Source organism: Pleurodeles waltl, chromosome 3_1 (genome assembly GCF_031143425.1).
Source record: "Pleurodeles waltl isolate 20211129_DDA chromosome 3_1, aPleWal1.hap1.20221129, whole genome shotgun sequence".
Classification (NCBI taxonomy): domain Eukaryota; kingdom Metazoa; phylum Chordata; class Amphibia; order Caudata; family Salamandridae; genus Pleurodeles; species Pleurodeles waltl.
Window position 1 is genome coordinate 1,775,548,135 of NC_090440.1, and position 20,803 is coordinate 1,775,568,937.

At 47.1% G+C, this 20,803-nt stretch overlaps 1 protein-coding gene across 2 annotated transcripts in view; it reads right to left on the reverse strand.

The window, feature by feature from the left end:
* Positions 1-20,803, reverse strand: part of PFKL (phosphofructokinase, liver type) — a 304,230-nt gene that overhangs the window by 151,447 nt on the left and 131,980 nt on the right. For both annotated transcript variants that reach the window (XM_069225784.1, XM_069225783.1), the window contains exon 10: positions 591-716. In XM_069225784.1, the coding sequence (XP_069081885.1) occupies positions 591-716 (126 nt within the window). The remainder of the gene's footprint in view (positions 1-590; positions 717-20,803) is intronic.

Below are 20,803 nucleotides of genomic sequence, written 5' to 3' on the forward strand. Positions count from 1 at the left end.
TCTAGCAAGTGCCAGGGCCTAAAAACATCTGGTCAGGCTTTTTTTGCATATCTCCTACAATACAACCCATATCTCAATTCAGGCACTACATGAACCCATTCAATGTGTATGATGTGCTTACTGCTCCACCAGGTAGAATTTATCTACCATATAATAATATTTTAAGGGTTTCTGTAGCACTGTCTATTTTGTTTCGTTTTACTCTGAAAAGTACTTGAGTGTTTATGTTAATTTGTCTCTAAATTTATAATCAAAGCTTTTAAGTGACAGACAAAAGAATGATTTTGCTCCTTAACTACCAGCTTGAAACTAGGCCAAATTACATTATAAATGTCCAGCATGTACATACGTCTTTCTGTTACAATATTGCTAGGGTCTCAGTGGGTGTCAAATCATCAGACTTGTTTGAGTTGCTTCAAGTTTCAGAACACCTTCCCTCCCAAAATTAATTTGTTCACAGTTGGCAATTTTCAGCATCAAGATTTCGTTGAATATTAATTATTTCAAAGTATTTGTTTTAAATATAAAACATATCCATCACTGGGTTACACATGGATTTCAAAGTGAGACTTATTTTTCAAGGTACTTACCACTTGAACACACTCCATTAGAGGCAGTCTAACAGACTGGTTCCCAGACAGACTCACAACACATGCTGGAGTGTCAGGGGTTGCTTCCAACAATGCCAGAACTGCTTCCATCCCCATTTTACTACTCTGTGAAAAAGAAAGAATAAGGTATGTTAGAGAATGAAATTAAAAACCCCTTGTGGAATTTACCTGTCAATCTTCAAAATTCATTTAACAGTTCACCAATAGATTCCTGACACTTCTGTACCTGAACACTGAGTGGGCCAAGGGACCAAATTACATAAAAGCTATATTGTCCATCTATTGTTGGGTTTGAGAAGGGTGGGAGCTGCTAAGGGGTTTACCGATTGTCCAGAGAGCAACTTTCTGTGCCTTTTTATACTGTTTAATAGACAGTTCCAATTTGCTATAAAATGTTGACAAAAATATATGCAAACTGAACAGTTCATCAATAGCACAGTAGTTTGACACAAACCAATTAAGAGCAGCTATGCACACTAAATATATACAAGAGGAGTTACGTATCTGTAACAATAGTTTTGCAGCATTATGTATGCATAGAAGTGTTTTTTTAACCATGTAAAAGGGTGTCTTTTTTGACAACGTATTTTAGTAGCATTTGCTTTTTTGCTGCAGTCTAGGTTTCAATAATTTAATTAAAGACAGTTATTTTTTAAAACAATGATTCATGCACATATAATTCACGATACCAACACCACATTAAACTGAAATATTAGCCAACTTGAGATATCCTCCATGAAAAAAATACAATGGTCACTTTAAGCTGAGAATATGGGGAATGAAGCAAGTGTAGGGGCGAGTTGGAAAAGGATAGGAGTTTCTATGCTTGATATACAATCTCCATTGAGGAACCTGTGAACGACCTAGCACCCAGATATACTACCCTATAGACCTAATAAAGAGCAACAAAAATCAGTCCCACTTAAGGGAAAGTGCAGTATACTCTGTGTCAAGCCCAGGGTGCCTCCCTTCTCTTTCTTTTGACAGAATTGCTTCCAGTGCCTCTTCCTGTAACACACTGTTTGCCCTCGTGCACCACCCCGAGGTTCACTGGATGCCATAATGGTCTCACACTTCATGGAAAACAATCCCTTTTTCACCTGCTACAGTTGCTATCCCCTGCGCAAGATGAAAATGTTCATTTTCCATCAAATAAGATGCCACACTAATTGTAGGGGCACCAAGAATATCAACAAGGAAGCAGCACAGATCCTAAACTAGCAGTTTAACTGTCCATATGACTGCAAGTCAATCACTAAAACTCCAGCAAAGTGACCTTCCTATTCAATGCCTGTAGCTCTCATGTTTTGGATGAATACATTTGCATGGACACTAGATCTACCTCAAGTCAAGTGACGTTTTTCCCCAACACACTTCGCAGCATTTTGTAATGTTTTAGGGCAGCCGAAACGAAAAGGTGCTCAATTTCCTTTCTGCCCTGTCCCAGTCCTCCAAGAAAAAAAGTTTCCTATTTTTTTGTCCTTTACTCTGTCTTCTTTGATGGCCATCCCTTCAGATCTAATTTTTCCTTGCTGCAATTCTCTGTCCCAAGCACTGCTCCTCATGCTAAATGCTGTCACACATTTAGCATCGTCAATCACACAAATAAGCATTGTGTGGCCGATTCTGTTCAGTGGCCCACTGCTGCAGCTAAAGTGCCTCCAAATTAAACTAGCATGTCCTCTGCCTATTCTGGAGTTTCCCCGAGAAGAGGTGGACCAAACAGAAATTACTGGTTACACCCCAGATGCTTCAGTCTCCCAAGTCTCCATCTTTGCAACAAACTAGAAGTACTGATCCAGACGTGGAGCGTCTTTCACAACTGAACTTGCTGCAAAATTCAGGATGATTGCTACAACTGTATTCACATCAACACCCTCCGGCAATAAGTGAACCTACAACTACAGATTCAGCATCTTTGAAGTAATTTGCATTTCCAGGATATGAAACACCAAGGCCCTCATTACGACTTTAGCGGTCAATTCCATTGACCGCCAGAGCCAAACCCGCCATTCGACCGCCAGTGCTGGCTGTCAGCAGACCTCCATATTATGAGTGGTGGATACTCACCGCCATTTATGAGACGGCGAGCAGCCATCATTTGCTCTGGCGGTCGGCGGTGCAGAAGCTGTTCCTTCGCCGGCACCGCCACGCCATCATGACTCCACCCTCCATATTACGAGCCATAATACGGATCGGCGGTGTCCTGGTGGCGTGGTGGTGGCGGAGAGGGAAGACCGGCAGGACCCATCCCATCCCAGACGGAAGAGGTAAGTGGGTGTCTGAAAGGGGGGGGGGGGAGGGTCTGTCGTGTGTTTGGGTGCATGTGTGTGTTTGCGGAGTGGGTAGGCTGTGCTTAATGCTTTAGTGTCTGAGTGTATGTGTGTGCGTATGTGCAAGTGTATGGGGTGTTTGTATGGATGAATGCAAGTGAGTGGGTGTCTCTGAGTGCATGCATGTGTATGCTGAATGGGTGTGTATGTAAATGCATGAGTGCGTGAAGGGGTGGGGAGGTGCCTGTGAGTGTATGGACGGGTGAGGGGGATGTGTGCATTTGTGGTGACGTTTGAGTGTGTGTGTATGTGTGAGTGTGTGAACGTGTGTGTTTACGTGTGAATGTGTGTGTGTGCGCGTGTGCCCGCAAGAGGAATGAACATTCCTGTCGCTGGGTGCGTGACCGCCAGGCTTTTCGTGGCGGGGTGACTGCCACAGAAAGCCTAGCGGTGTGCAACCTTGTAATCCAGACGGCGGCCTGAGGCCTGCCACCGCATTGGAGGAGGTCAGTGGAGGTTTGGCTTCAATACAGCAGCCATCATCGCCGGATCTGCATATCTCACATATTGTGATACAGGAGCTGGAACTCCATTACTCCTCACACAGAGCTAAAAGAGATCACCATTATTGTTAACATCACTGCACATCCATTGCCTTGTAGTGTTCTTTGGGAATCAGTACCATATCAAATTTTGGAGCCTACGAACTGATTTAAAATACAGTATATTCTTCGCATTTCACTGGATAACATTGCACACCAGTCCTTTTGTAAGTTGATAGGATATCAACATAGTTAAATAATGGAAGATTTCAATTCAGATGCTTCAATGAACAATGAAGAACCTTTTTCAGATTCTGAAAATTGTAAGGAACTATTTTGCTTTTATTATGAGTGTTTACAGAGTGGGAGCATTGTCCATTGCCGTCAACTGACAATTCCAAAGTATTCCTAAGCCATTTAATTGTTTTTATTCATGATAACTGACCTGACCTTTCACTATATTATCATCACTTATAGGTGCCTGAAAAACTGCAGAAAGCTTTATTCACAGAAGATACTCAGAACAGTTTCTTAAACAATTTTTGGAACCAGGTTTTACATATTGACAAATTCCTATAAAAATAACAGTGTTTGAGACACAAATGTCTACCAAATTAAGGGATCTGATGTATCGTTTCCTGCATGTTTATATCCTAAAGAGTTTATGGGGGTTATTACAACTTTGGAGGAGGTGCTAATCCGTCTCAAATGTGACGGATATACCACCAGCCGTATTACGAGTTCCATAGGATATAATGGACTCGTAATAAGGCTGGTGGTATATCCACCACTTTTGGGACGGATTAACACCTCCTCCAAAGTTGTAATAACCCCCTATATTTTTAAACAAACAACTTGCACTGGTATTTCTTTCCTTATAGCTTTGAAAACACCTTTAATTCCTAAAGTTAATTTTATATATTTTTCAAATTGGAGATGAAAAGGAACGGTGCCTGATGAATATTTAAGTGAGATGATTCAAACAAGCATTGGCAAAGCTAACAGATCTCACCTTAGGGATTTATTGGCTTTATCAATGGGTTTTAGCCATGCTGTACAACATCCTGATGTAGTGTAGCATGGCTAAAGAAGGAAAAAAATCAGCCTATGATGTGACCTTCGAAATGATGTAGGAGCTTTGTTTTTTTATCTACTAATCTACTAATCAGAGTTGGATTTGAAAATAAGAAGAATGAAGTAGCACAAAGTAGATTTTTTTTTTAAAGCAGGTGGGGAGAAGCAACACGGAGGACGTGGGAGGAGGGAATCTACATGGAGGGCTAGGGAGGGCAGAGGAGGAAGCAACATAGAGGATGTGGGTGGTAGAAGTGATAATACAGCAACGAGCAGTGAAGATAAGAGAAGTACATAGGGGAGAGAAGCACACAGGTGAAAAAGCAACACAGGGCAATTTTCTGGTTTGCACGTCAGAGAGGGGTGTGGGGGAGAAGCACAGGAGTGAGAGAGAGGAACATAGAGTGTGGCGAATTTAAGGGAAGGGAAGTACACAAGGTAGACAGATGGAAAACACATGCACTCTCATGGCATGCTTAACTGAAAAAAAGAAGGTAATTCTAGAAAAGCCTCTGTCTACAAGAAGATACTAGAAGAAATCAATAAAGAGAATGCCAAACATGAATAATTTTTAACATACTAAAATTAAACTTCAGAAGGACACAAGGAGATTCAGCCATGAGATTACATGTCCTTATGTCAAAGAATATTACACAGCACCTCCTATACAGGCTATATACCAGACGAAGGGCCCACTCAGAACAGGCAGAACTGGTCGTTTAGTCCAAAGGACAGAAGTAGTAGTGATGAGGAGTCTCAAAGGGGGTATAATATGTATTGTTCACCAGTGCATTGGCTAGCAAAAGATGATTATTGGGAAAATTATTGCTCAACAGGACATATGGTGATCATATGCTGGTCAGCGATTAAAAGGATCTTGAAAAGCTGACTTTTTGTGTTAGATATGTGTATTTAGACTATTCACACACGTTGCTGAAAGTATGCTGGTAGGTCGATGGAAACGGGGTGGGAAATGTCAGACCTTGGCAATAATTCTGTACCCTCATAATAGATTTTTGACATTTGAGGCCGCTCAGGAGTCTTTGGAGTAGGTACAAACCAATTACGTCAGCATACTAAAGATAGTACCTATAGCTAGAGAGCTTTGGCCTACCTTTTGGATGCACCGTCACCCACCTGAACTATGGTGGAACTGTATGCTCTGTCTACCTGTAGAAAGTTGATAACGTTCCTATACAGAGCACTTTGTGTTAATAGACTGCTACAGAGATTAAAAAGCATTTGCAATGCAATGGGTCTCACGTTTGCTCAAGTTAGAGCTATTAGCATTGTACATTTCTAACTGGACATTTCTTGCCACAAATTGAAAATGAAAAGTAAAATAGTTGACATAAGTGAGCCGATTCAAAGCGCCACAACCGCCATGAGTGTGAAGGAGAGACACAAAAGGAAAAAGACAACGGGAGGAACAGTATTAAGGAATGGGCAACCCTGACAAATGACAATGGGATCAAAACAAGTGCTGTGACATGCCCAGTGTTGAGCACGTCACAGAGCTTTTCTTTTCTTATGGCAAGTGGAGAGTCGGTAACACGGAAAACAAGAGGGTGACTGGGGGGAGGAGGAGAAGCAACACGGATAAGGGTGGTAGGAGGAAAGAAACAACATGGACAACAGGGGTGGGCATGGGAGAGGAAAGAAGCAATGCAGACATGGGAGTGGGAAGGGAAGAAGATACACTGGGGAGTTGGAAGGGGGGGAAGAAGATACACTGGAGGGTGGGAGTGGGAAAACAACTCAGGGCGAGGGAGGGGAAAAAGCAACATGGTGACAAAAGGACTGCTAACGAAAATTCTTTACAGAAAGGATGCTTTGAAGAAGGCTATCAAACATCAATGTCGTGCAAGAGATTCTGAGTTAACACAAAATACATCTATTCTAAAAAACAAAACTATTCAACCCAGCACGATCTGACGTGTGTTGGGGATGGGGCAGCCAGGTGCAGTGACCAAGAGGGATTGTCCTCCAGGGGTTATGATTGTGGTTGGCCTCTGTCCAGGACAAGATACCAAATTATTAAAGCGTCACTGGGCTGCTGCCCCTATCTGTTACAACATGGAGCGCTGGCACATCTTCGGTGGCTGCTAAAGTCATACTGGACAAGAACATGCAAGATTTACTGCATTCAAAACATTGCACAATTCATGGGTCTTATTTGACCCCCATATAATTTAATGCAGCCAAACGCCTGTGTCTGCTAGAGGGACTGTGAGTGCACCGGAGGAAACTCTGCATGTCTTGTAACTGTACTGAGGTGCCTATCTGCTTTCCCTTCATCAGGGATCCCTTGTCAAAAGGAATGTCACTGTCTCAGTAGTTCAAAGATGTATGCTGACAACTGTTACATGTGAGCTATGGTGTGTACATGACAGCTGAGTTATGCCCAGCTTGTCCAGGAAACACATTGGTGGTTTGGGTTTCTTTAAACTCCTATCTATAAATACTTCTATTTGACAGCTAGGGCTCTCCAGTAGGCACAGCACTGAAGTCAGTCACCTTTGCAGATCGAGGTGAAGTAATTGGTTTAAGAGGCAACTGAAACAAAACGACATGATAAACAAGTTACTTGCCTTTGGTAATTCCTTACCTGGTAAAGACATATTCTAGTTGCAGATTCCTTACATTAAACTTTCCCCCCAGGAATCAGTCTGGACCTGGAGATTTTTCTTGAGCAGTATCCCTGCATGCCATCAGATGGCATTGGTCGGCTTCATGTCCGTCTTCGGCGTCGTGCGCACGAGATATGACGTCAATGGACCTATATAGGTGCTATACCAGCATGGTGACAGGTTTTTTTTGCGCCTTTCCACACCACAAGTATGGAGCCATGAAGAACACTGTCCACTGGTGTGTCAAAATTAGGGCCCTAAAAAGGAAGTCCCTGTCCCTAGAAATCAGTTTGCAGAGCGGGGAGGATGGGTGGGTCAGTAAGGAATCTGCAACTAGAATAGGTCTCTACCAGATAAGATGTTACCAAAGATAAGTAACTTATTCATCTGATAGAGACTTCTAGTCACAGATTCCCTACCTCAGAATAGATACCTAAGCAATACGAGGGTCTGCAAACTAAGATCATACTAGGAAGTCCTGCAGGGCGGAATGGGCAAAGTACCCATCCCTTCGGACCCGACTGTCCAGACAGTAATGTCTGGTGAACATGTGCAGGGATGCCCAAGTTGCTGTCTGACAGATGTCCAAGACTGGTACTCTGCGAGCTAACGCAGTGGCTGCAGCCCTAGAGGTTGCTTTTTAGCCAATGCGCAGAACATTTTAATGCAGAGACCGACCCATCTAGAGATGGTTCTCTTCTGGACAGCCCGACCTTTCTTCGCACCCACATACCCAACAGAGTTGATCATCCACCTGCAACCCTTTGGTACGATCAAGGGAGAACCACCAAAGCTCTTTTTGAGTCCAGTCGGTGGAGTCTTTCCTCTTCCTTAGAAAGATGAGGGGGTGCGTCAAAAGTAGGCAGGCTGATAGATTGGCCTACATTAAAAGGTATCACTACTTTTAGCAAAAAGGAAGCCGTGGTGCAAAGCACCACTTTGTCAGGATAGATGAAAAGGTAGGGTGGCTTAGATGACAATGCCTGAAGCTCTCTCACTCTGCAGGCAGATGTAATGGCCACAAGGAAGGCTGTTTTTAATGTTAGAAGCCTAAAAGGACAATTGTGAAGAAGCTAAAAGGGAGTAGACAGGAGAAAGGTCAGAACCAAATTCAAATCCCATTGGGGCATGATGAAAGGTGATAGAGGAAACGTGGGTAAGTTCCTTGAGGAAACATGGGTAAGTTCCTTAAGGAACCTACCAACAATAGGAGACTTAAATAAAGAGGTTTGGTCAGGTAATCTCAGAAATGCAGAGATAGTAGACAAATAACCTTTGAGGGTGCCTAAATCAAAGCGCTGGTGGGCCAAAGAAAGTGTAAACAAGAGGAGCTCACAAAGAGGGGCACAGAGGGGTCAACATACTTATCTGTGCACCATGCCACAAATTTATGCAAACAAGAGTATGCCGTTTTTGCGGAGGGACACCTGGTTGCCAAGATAACATTGCATACTTCGGGCAGAAGGTCAAAAGCGGTCAATTGCTGCTGATCAATCACCACACAAGAAGGCGGAGATTGCACAGGTTTGGCTTGAGAACCCTCCCCAGCTGCTGCAACAGAAGATCCTCCCAAAGATGCAGTCTGATCAGAAGATCGATAGCCATGCTCTATAGCTCGGGATACCAGACTCTTCGTGCCCAGTCCAGGGCCGCAAGGATTACTGGGCCCGGTCCCTCTTGATCTTATTGAGAACTCTACGTAGAAGTGGTATGGGCTGAAAAGGCGTACAGGAGGCCTGAGCTCCACTCGAGACAAAAAGCGTCACTGAGCGAGTGCCGCCTTGGAAAATCCAATGCGCAAAACTGCTGACATTGTGCGTTCTCTGTGGAGGCGAACAGATCTAACCAAGGCTCTCCCAACTGCTGAAAATGACCTTGTGCCACCGCAGGAAGGAGACGCCACCCATGATCGACCACGCATTGACGACTGAGTTTGTCCGCTCTGGCATCCAGAGAGCCTGCCAGGAGTTGAACCACCAAGGAAATGCCCTGATATTCCAGCCATGTCCAGAGGCACAGAGCCTCCTCAAAGGGTACACATCCCCACCCCACCCTGCTTTTTGCAGTACCGCAAGGCGGTGGTGTGGTCTGTGAACACCTGCACTATTTTTCCTTTGAGAGAAGAAAGAAATGCTTTCAATGCCAGTCTGATCGCCCTGAGCTCCAAACAATTGATGTGGACCTAGTACTCCACAGGTGCCCAGAAGCGTCTGATCTCCACCTCTCTTGTATGGTCACCCCATCCCAGGAGTGACATATCTGTCACTAGTGTTGGATCTGGTTGTGGGAAGGGAGAGAGATCTGCCTCTGACCCAATTTCGGTTCAAGAGCCACCAATTGATCTTGCGCAGTTCCCTCCGAGATCTGGACCATGTCGGAGAGATTTCCCTGATGCTTCGTCTACTGGAACTACAGGTGCAATATGCTATCTGGCATGTGTCACAAAAGGATGCATGAGGCCATGAGGCCCATCAGCCTTTTAGTCATTCTCACCGAAATCCAGGACAGAGGCTGAAACATCGCTATCATAGCATGAATATCCTGGACTCGCCACTTTGGGGATAAGGCCGAAACTGCACTGTGTCCAGAACATCCTCAATGAAAGAGCATCTGAGAGCGAGTCAGGTGGAAAAAGAAAGCCTGGGGCAAGCCCGCCTTCAACAGCCAGTCACTGAGGTAGGGGAAGACTGAAACCCCGGACCTGCGCATATGAGCTTCAACCACCACCATCACCATAGTGAACACCCGAGGGGTGCTGGTAAGGCCAAAGGGGAGCACGGCGAACTGAAAATGTTCATGGCGGACCGTGACCCACAAGTAACGTCTGTGGGTAGGCTGGACGAGAATATTGAAATAGGCAACAGTCTCCTGGGTCCAGGGCAAATAGAACCTGAGCCAGAGTGAGCACTTTGGACTTCTCCTTCTTGAGGAACAGATTGATGGACCAAAGATCTAGGATAGGGAGACGGTGCTCGTCCTTTTTGGGGACCAGAAAGTAGCAGGAATAACAACCACAGCCTACTTCTGGCACAGAGACCCTTCCCTATGGCTTCCTTGGCCAAGAGAGCCATAACCTCCTCGCGGAGAAGTGCCATGTGATCCTCTGCCATCCGAACATAGGACGGTGGCGAGGTGGAGGGGTAGTCTCGAAGGTGAGGGAGTAACCCATTTGGACTATTTGTAAAACCCACCTGTCTGTCTGTCTTGATGAACTGCCAGAGGGGCAGGTGATGGAGAATCCCTGATGGGGAAGCATCAGACTGGGAAAGTTTGGAGGCCGCTGCAGGGTTGGGATGGACTCGCTAGACCGCTGGCTCTATGATGCACGAGGACATTGGATTCCACGTCCCCAGCCATACAGAGGCTGGGCAGCACAAGCAGCACTGTGTCTGGAGGAGAAAGTATGTGGTTGGGTGCCCCTTCCATAGCTACAAAAGGGGTAGGGGGACATCTGTGAGGCCCAAGGACCTGGCCGTGCCCAGGACTCCTTAAAAGCACTCGAGCGCAGAGTCTGGTTTGTCTCCAAAAAGACTGGTGCCATCAAAGGGCATGTCCAGAAAGATGAATTGGACATCCCCCCGAAAAGCCAGACATTCTCAACCAGGCGTGGTGCCTCAAGGCCACTATTCATGCACCTGATCTGCCTAGGGAGTCAGTCATATCCAGCCCGCATCATATTGTGACTTTGCTGCACCTCTCCAATTAGCAACAGCTTGGGAGAGAATAGCCCGGGTCTCCTCTGGGACCCGTGGCAGCACCTGCGCAACCGTGTCTCATAAAGTATAAGAGTAAATGCCCAAAAGGCATGCAGTGTTCACGGACCGCAATGCCAGCCTGGAGGAAGAAAACATCTTCCCAAGCTGGTCCAGCCTCTTGGAATCCCTAACTGGGGTTGCAGAAGGGAGTGCACCTGGGAATGTGGAGGCTTGGATAACTTAGCTCTAAAGGTTTGGGTGTTAGTCAGGAACACTGGGTCATTTGGATCAGGTCTACAGCAGCGGGCAATTGTCCTGTTCACAGGAGCCCCTGTGCTGGGTTTGGACCAGGTCCCCAGCAGGACATCAGTAAGGGCTTCATTGAAGGACAAAAGAGGTTTAGAAGAGGAAGCACCTATGTCAGGAGGTTCGTCCTGACTGCCATCGAAGGCAGGTCGAGGCACAGGACCTCAGCCACTCTTTGTACCACCACTGAGTAGAACACTCCCTCCTCAGCAGCCACAGCAGGGGAGAAAGCATACCACTGTCAGGGAAGTATCCAGGCCACTGACCTCAACCAGGTCCGTCCGTTAGTCCATGGGATCTTCTAGCTGCTATTCTAAAGGGTCCAGCGACCCCTCCTAATCCTCACCATACCCCAACCCAAGAGAATAAGGGTCAGGATCCGACTTAGGGAGCAAGGTCCCTGTTGAAGTTGGAATTGGCGTAGCAGGACGCCGGTCCCGCTCCGTGTCGGAGTTGGCAATGAGGATGGGGTAGACGCCACCCAGGGGAACAGGCGCTGTCGGGAATGCTGATGTTGGAACCAGCATTGAGGAAGGTGGAAGTGGTACGACTTACACCGGCTCAGATCCATGGGTGCTCCCGGAGCCGAAACCAAAGACGCCGGTGCAGAACAAGTGGGGACCCCTCGTGCCCAAATATGAGGCGCATGACCTCATAAAACTCTAAGAGTTGGGCAAGGGTCGATCTGGCTCCTGGAAACTCGGGGCACCGTGGAGCAGACCCAGACGCAGGTCCCGATGACGGAGGGCTGAAACGACGATGCTTTATTTCCCTAGTCTCGTTGGCTGACGGGTGGGGATTAGTCTGGGGGGCAAGTGATGAAATATCTACTATTTATCTTCCTCGTGCTACAGCCAGCAGTGTCACATCAATTTCACTGTTCAGTTAGATTTCTAACACTCTCCAGCATCTGTGAGAAACATTATATATCTTAACCTTTTTAGTGCGGGCGTCGGCCACTGGGCGACGCCCACACTCCCTCCCTGGTGCGGGTCACGACCAGTGGCCGACACCAGGAAGGGTATTAATAAATCCTCGGTGCGTCGCACCCGAGGATTTATTTTTTATTTTTTCCTTTCCCCGGGAGACACAGAAGCTTCCGTGTCTCCCCCCCCCACCCCCCCACCCGCCCCTTTGTGAGGTCAGCGCACCACGAGGCGCGCTGACGTTACAAAGTTGTTTTCCCCATCAAAGCAGGAAGCAGCCTTGCGGCCGCTTCCTGCTTCAATGGGGAAAACGGCCTTCCCCACGTTCGGGAAGGCCTCGTAAGAAAGGGGAGAGTCTCCCCTTTCTTACGAGGCCTTCCTGAAAGTGTTTCCTGGCCCCCCGATCGCAGCACAGCTGCAATTGGGGGGCCAGGAAAACTTTCAAAAGGCCTCGTAAGAAAGGGGAGACTCTCCCCTTTCTTACGAGACCTTCTGAAACTGTTTCCTGGCCTGCGATCGGGGGCCAGGAAACACCACTAGACACCAGGGATTTCACTAGGGGGGGTCGGCCCCCTCAGAAAACGGGTCGCCCCCCCCCCCCCCAGGGGATTTTTTTTTTTTTTTTAAATGAATAAAATAAAATCAAAAGACAGGGGGTCGCCCGTGGGCAGGGTGACCCCCTGTGGGGGCAATATGATTTTTTGTTGATGTTGTAGGGTTTCCCTGGGGGCCATTTGGCCCCCAAGGAACCATACAACAACTAAAAAAAAAATAGAACTATATGTAGATCTATATATATATATATAGATATATCTATGTAGATATATCTATGTACGTGGATATATCTATAGATATATCTATGTAGATATATATATATAGATCTATATATATCAATCAATCAAAGAGATTTTAAAAAGCGCGCTACTCACCCGTGAGGGTCTCAAGGCGCTGGGGGGGGGGGGAGGGAAAGGGGCTGGGAGGTTCAATGTTCGAAAAGCCAGGTTTTGAGGCCCTTCTTGAAAAGAAGTAGGTTTTGGATCTTGCGAAGGTGGGTTGGGAGGGCGTTCCAGGTTTTGGGTGCAAGGTAGGAGAAGGATATGCCCCCGGTGGTGGTGTGTTTGATGCGGGGGACAGAGGCGAGAGAGAGGTCAGCTGAGCGGAGGTTTCGTGTAGGGGTGTGGAAGGTGACTCTCGTTGAGGTAGGCAGGGCCTGTGTTGTGGAGTGATTTGTGTGCGAGGATGAGGATCTTGAAGGTGATCCCTTTGTCAATGGGGAGGCAGTGGAGGGATTTGAGGTGTGGAGAGATGTGTTCGTGTCCGGGGAGGTCGAGGATGAGTCGTGCTGCTGAGTTCTGGATGCGTGTAGTTTGCGCTTGAGTTTTAGAGTGGTGCCGGCGCAGAGGGCGTTTCCGTAATCAAGTCTGCTGCTGATGAGTGCGTGAGAGACAATTTTTCTGGTCTCTGTGGGGCTCCATTTTAATGTTTTTTTCAGTATACGGAGTGTGTTGAAGCATGAGGAGGTGAGAGCGTTGATTTGTTGGGTCATGGAGAGGGAGGAGTCTAGGATGATGCTGAGGTTGCGTGCGTGGTTGGCGGGGTGGGTGCAGGGCCTAGCGTGGTGGGCCACCATGAGGGGTCCCAGGTGTTTTTGTGTGGGCCAAAGAGAATTATTTCGGTTTTGCTTGAGTTGAGTTTCAGGTGGTTGGCTGTCATATATATCTCACTTTTGTCAATATGTGTGTGGTTTTCCTGGGGGGGGGGGAAAGGGTCAGACTTGTCTAGTGGCAGTTTTAGTGCCATAAAGATGCGCAGAAGGTTTATATGCCTACTGCAAAGAGCAAATCTGTATTTTATGTAAATAGCTGAGTACATTAGTAAAGTCAGCCATTACCTGCGCTATAATACCAATGAAATGTATGTGCGGGGTGGAGGGCGGCTATGGAGAGATGAAGGGCACTTTTGCTGGGTGGTAATGAGGGAATCCTAGGAGGAGGGAGTGGGAGCACCAATAATGATTGTTGGACTGGGCGCAGGAGGTGATAAAGACTGGGACGAATGGTATGTGACAAGGTGTTTTTTGAGTGTCTTGAAAGAACGTGCTGATTGAGGGAAGAAGCGCAGGTAAGGTGGCCTCTACTGTTGCACGTATCTCACACACACCATCGATTTTGTGACTGTCTACGTAGGCTAGTGTTTTAGAGCAACAGTTTAGCCAATAGCAGAGATGGCATCTTGATGGATGACTGCTGCCTGCACTCGGGTTATAGAGGACCGCTCTGACATAGGATCAGAGACTGAGACATCAGATACTGAGACAGCATCTGAGGGATAGGACAATGGCGCAGGAGGAGTCCCATTCGATAACTCCTCTTCCAGTACATTATGAGGGAGGTCATGAGGACAGTCCTGCTGTCCCTTCGCAAGCTGTTTGTGCAACTGGGTAATAGTGGGTTAGCCCAGCCCAGAGAGCAGGTGAATGCGGCGGCAAGCAGAGAGAGAGAGAGAGGGCTCGCTCTCTTGGGAGCTCCCCAATTTAGTTCAGCCCCAAATTCCACCACCCAAATCGTATTGTGGAGACATCAAAATTATCTATGGCAAAACAAACTGGTTTTGTAAGGCAGGCACCTGTGTTTTTGGTCCTGGATTCGGCGGCCATATAGAGAAACACACTACACCCAAACTTTCTGGAAACTAGACATTCGGGGGAGTCCACAGAGGTGTGACTTGTGTGGATTCCCCAAAGTTTTCTTACCCAGAATACCCTGCAAAGCTGAAATGTTGAATAAAAACTCTATTTTTCTCGCATTTCTGTCACACAAACTACAGGAATATGCTGGGATCCACAAAATTCCTACCACCCAGTGACTCCTCACCTGTCCTGATAAAAACACTACCCCACTTGAGTGCCTACACCTAGTGCCTGCGTCAGGAATGGATCACCCCAGGGTCAACAGCTGCCTCACGTAAGGACCAACATTGACCGTTGTGTGTCACCGAAATGAGAGGAAAACGTGTTTTTTTAGCCACTTTGAGGTTTGCAAAGGATTCTGGGTAACAGAACCTGGTCAGAGCCCCACAAGTCACCCCATCTTGGATTCCCCTAGGTCTCTAGTTTTAAAAAATGCATAGGGTTGGTAGGTTTCCCTAGGTGCCGGCTGAGCTAGAGGCCAAAATCCACAGCTAGGCACTTTGCAAAAAACAGCTCTGTTTTCTGTCAAAAAAATGGGATGTGTCCACGTTGTGTTTTGGGGCATTTCCTGTTGCGGGCGCTAGGCCTACCCACACAAGTGAGGTATCATTTTTATCGGGAGACTTGGGGGAACATAGAATAGCAAAACAAGTGTTATTGCCCCTTATCTTTCTCTACATTTTCTCCTTCCAAATATAAGAGAGTGTGTAAAAAAAGACGTCTATTTGAGAAATGCCCTGCAATTCACATGCTAGTATGGGCACCCCGGAATTCAGAGATGTGCAAATAATCACTGCTCCTCAAAACCTTATCTTGAGCCCATTTTGGAAATGCAAAGGTTTTCTTGATACCTATTTTTCACTCTTCATATTTCAGCAAATGAATTGCTGTATACCCAGTATAGAATGAAAACCAACTGCAGGGTGCAGCTCATTTATTGGCTCTGGGTACCTAGGGTTCTTGATGAACCTACAAGCCCTTTATATCCCCGCAACCAGAAGAGTCCAGCAGACAAAACGGTATATTGCTTTTGGAAATCTGACATCGCAGGAAAAAGTTACTGTAGGAAGTTGGCTCTGTATGTGCTATTTCAAAGTAAGGAATAGCATGCACAGAGTCCAAGGGTTCCTGTAAGGAAATGCCTCCTTGGCATGGTTGCCCCCTGACTTTTTGCCTTTGCTGATGCTATGTTTACAATTGAAAGTGTGCTGAGGCCTGCTAACCAGGCCCCAGCACCAGTGTTCTTTCCCTAACCTGTACTTTTGTATCCACAATTGGCAGACCCTGGCATCCAGATAAGTCCCTTGTAACTGGTACTTCTAGTACCAAGGGCCCTGATGCCAAGGAAGGTCTCTAAGGGCTGCAGCATGTCTTATGCCACCCTGGAGACCTCTCACTCAGCACAGACACACTGCTTGCCAGCTTGTGTGTGCTAGTGAGGACAAAACGAGTAAGTCGACATGGCACTCCCCTCAGGGTGCCATGCCAGCCTCTCACTGCCTATGCAGTATAGGTAAGCCACCCCTCTAGCAGGCCTTACAGCCCTAAGGCAGGGTGCACTATACCATAGGTGAGGGTACCAGTGCACGAGCATGGTACCCCTACAGTGTCTAAACAAAACCTTAGACATTGTAAGTGCAGGGTAGCCATAAGAGTATATGGTCTGGGAGTCTGTCAAACACGAACTCCACAGCACCATAATGGCTACACTGAAAACTGGGAAGTTTGGTATCAAACTTCTCAGCACAATAAATGCACACTGATGCCAGTGTACATTTTATTGTAAAATACACCACAGAGGGCACCTTAGAGGTGCCCCCTGAAACTTAACCGACTATCTGTGTAGGCTGACTAGTTTTAGCAGCCTGCCACAAACCGAGACATGTTGCTGGCCCCATGGGGAGAGTGCCTTTGTCACTCTGAGGCCAGTAACAAAGCCTGCACTGGGTGGAGATGCTAACACCTCCCCCAGGCAGGAATTGTCACACCTGGCGGTGAGCCTCAAAGGCTCACCTCCTTTGTGCCAACCCAGCAGGACACTCCAGCTAGTGGAGTTGCCCGCCCCCTCCGGCCAGGCCCCACTTTTGGCGGCAAGGCCGGAGAAAATAATGAGAAAAACAAGGAGGAGTCACTGGCCAGTCAGGACAGCCCCTAAGGTGTCCTGAGCTGAGGTGACTCTAACTTTTAGAAATCCTCCATCTTGCAGATGGAGGATTCCCCCAATAGGGTTAGGATTGTGTCCCCCTCCCCTTGGGAGGAGGCACAAAGAGGGTGTACCCACCCTCAGGGCTAGTAGCCATTGGCTACTAACCCCCCAGACCTAAACACGCCCTTAAATTTAGTATTTAAGGGCTACCCTGAACCCTAGAAAATTAGATTCCTGCAACTACAAGAAGAAGGACTGCCCAGCTGAAAACCCCTGCAGCGGAAGACCAGAAGACGACAACTGCCTTGGCTCCAGAAACTCACCGGCCTGTCTCCTGCCTTCCAAAGATCCTGCTCCAGCGACGCCTTCCAAAGGGACCAGCGACCTCGACATCCTCTGAGGACTGCCCCTGCTTCGAAAAGACAAGAAACTCCCGAGGACAGCGGACCTGCTCCAAGAAAAGCTGCAACTTTGTTTCCAGCAGCTTTAAAGAACCCTGCAAGCTCCCCGCAAGAAGCGTGAGACTTGCAACACTGCACCCGGCGACCCCGACTCGGCTGGTGGCGATCCAACACCTCAGGAGGGACCCCAGGACTACTCTGATACTGTGAGTACCAAAACCTGTCCCCCCTGAGCCCCCACAGCGCCGCCTGCAGAGGGAATCCCGAGGCTTCCCCTGACCGCGACTCTTTGAACCTAAAGTCCCGACGCCTGGGAGAGACCCTGCACCCGCAGCCCCCAGGACCTGAAGGACCGGACTTTCACTGGAGGAGTGACCCCCAGGAGTCCCTCTCCCTCGCCCAAGTGGAGGTTTCCCCGAGGAATCCCCCCCTTGCCTGCCTGCAGCGCTGAAGAGATCCCGAGATCTCTCATAGACTAACATTGCGAACCCGACGCCTGTTTCTACACTGCACCCGGCCGCCCCCGCGCTGCTGAGGGTGAAATTTCTGTGTGGACTTGTGTCCCCCCCGGTGCCCTACAAAACCCCCCTGGTCTGCCCTCCGAAGACGCGGGCACCCCCTTCTCTCCATTCTAGCCTATGTGTTCTGGGCACCACTTTGAACTCTGCACCTGACCGGCCCTAAGCTGCTGGTGTGGTGACTTTGGGGTTGCTCTGAACCCCCAACGGTGGGCTACCTTGGACCAAGAACTAAGCCCTGTAAGTGTCTTACTTACCTGGTTAACCTAACAAAAACTTACCTCCCCTAGGAACTGTGAAAATTGCACTAAGTGTCCACTTTTAAAACAGCTATTTGTGAATAACTTGAAAAGTATACATGCAATTTTGATGATTTGAAGTTCCTAAAGTACTTACCTGCAATACCTTTCGAATGAGACATTACAGGTAGAATTTGAACCTGTGGTTCTTAAAATAAACTAAGAAAATATATTTTTCTATATAAAAACCTATTGGCTGGATTTGTCTCTGAGTGTGTGTACCTCATTTATTGTCTATGTGTATGTACAACAAATGCTTAACACTACTCCTTGGATAAGCCTACTGCTCGACCACACTACCACAAAATAGAGCATTAGTATTATCTCTTTTTGCCACTATCTTACCTCTAAGGGGAACCCTTGGACTCTGTGCATGCTATTCCTTACTTTGAAATAGCACATACAGAGCCAACTTCCTACATTGGTGGCAGCGGTGGGATACAAGACTTTGCATTTGCTGGACTACTCAGCCAATACCTGATCACACGACAAATTCCAAAATTGTCATTAGAAATTCATTTTTGCAATTTGAAATTTTTCTAAATTCTTAAAAGTCCTGCTAGGGCCTTGTGTGTTAAGTCCCTGTTTAGCATTGTCTTTTAGAGTTTAAAAGTTTGTTAAAAGTTTGAAATTAGATTCTAGAAACAGTTTTTAGATTCTTTAAAAAGTCTTCCAACTCTTAGCAAAATAATGTCTGATACAGAGATGAATGTGGTGGAACTCGACACCACACCTTACCTCCATCTTAAGATGAGGGAGCTAAGGTCTCTCTGTAATATCAAAAAAATAACCATTGGCTCCAGACCTACCAAAATTCAGCTCCAGGAGCTGTTGGCAGAGTTTGAAAAAGCCAACCCCTCTGATGATGACATCACAGAGGAAGAAATTAGTGACTTGGAGGCCAATGTCCCTCCTCCAGTCCTAAATAGGGAGAACAGGACCCCTCAAGTCCTGTCTCCAACTGTGTTAGTCAGAAATAGTGAGTCCCTCACAGGAGGGTCCCCCATTTCTGAAATCACTGAGGATACTCTCAGTGAAGATGACCTCCTGTTAGCCAGGATGGCCAAAAGATTGGCTTTAGAGAGACAGCTCCTAGCCATAGAAAGGGAAAGACAAGAGATGGGCCTAGGACCCATCAATGGTGGCAGCAATATAAATAGGGTCAGAGATTCTCCTGACATGTTAAAAATCCCCAAAGGGATTGTGACAAAATTTGAAGATGGTGATGACATCACCAAGTGGTTCACAGCTTTTGAGAGGGCTTGTGTAACCAGAAAAGTGAACAGATCTCACTGGGGTGCTCTCCTTTGGGAAATGTTCACTGGAAAGTGTAGGGATAGACTCCTCACACTCTCTGGAAAAGATGCAGAATCTTATGACCTCATGAAGGGTACCCTGATTGAGGGCTTTGGATTCTCCACTGAGGAGTACAGGATTAGGTTCAGGGGGGCTCAAAAATCCTCGAGCCAGACCTGGGTTGACTTTGTTGACTACTCAGTGAAAACACTAGATGGTTGGATTCAAGGCAGTGGTGTAAGTAATTATGATGGGCTGTACAATTTATTTGTGAAAGAACACCTGTTAAGTAATTGTTTCAATGATAAACTGCATCAGCATCTGGTAGACCTAGGACCAATTTCTCCCCAAGAATTGGGAAAGAAGGCGGACCATTGGGTCAAGACAAGGGTGTCCAAGACTTCAACAGGGGGTGACCAAAAGAAAGGGGTCACAAAGACTCCCCAGGGGAAGGGTGATGAGACAACCAAAACTAAAAATAGTAAAGAGTCTTCTACAGGCCCCCAAAAACCTGCACAGGAGGGTGGGCCCAGAGCCTCTTCACAAAACAATGGGTACAAGGGTAAAAACTTTGATCCCAAAAAGGCCTGGTGTCATAGCTGTAAACAGCATGGACACCAAACTGGAGACAAGGCCTGTCCCAAGAAAGGTTCCACTCCAAACTCCCATCCAGGTAACACTGGTATGGCTAGTCTCCAAGTGGGATCAACAGTGTGCCCAGAGCAAATCAGGGTCCACACTGAAGCTACTCTAGTTTCTGAGGGTGGGGTGGATTTAGCCACACTAGCTGTCTGGCCGCCTAACATGCAAAAATACAGACAGCAACTCTTAATTAATGGGACTAGAATAGAGGGCCTGAGGGATACAGGTGCCAGTGTCACCATGGTGACAGAGAAACTGGTTTCCCCTGGCCAATACCTGACTGGAAAAACTTACACAGTCACCAACGCTGACAATCAGAAAAAAGTACATCCCATGGCAATGGTTACTTTAGAATGGGGAGGGGTCAGTGGCCTGAAACAGGTGGTGGTCTCCTCAAATATCCCAGTGGACTGTCTGCTTGGAAATTACCTGGAGTCCTCAGCATGGGCTGAGGTAGAACTAAAAACCCATGCAGCAATGCTGGGTATCCCTGAACTGGTGTGTGTGAAAACAAGAGCACAGTGCAAGGCACAGGGTGAACAAGTAGAGCTGGAGTCTGGAAGAATGACCCAGCCTACCAAGAGGAAAGGAAAGTCAGTTGGGAAACCAACTGCAACACAGCAAAAGAAAGGGAACCTCTCTTCTCAGGAAGAAGTTCTGCCCTCTGAGGGAACTGAGCCTTTGGAGCTTGAACCTTACCAGGTTGAGCTCTTAGGCCCAGGGGGACCCTCAAGGGAGGAGCTGTGTAAGGGACA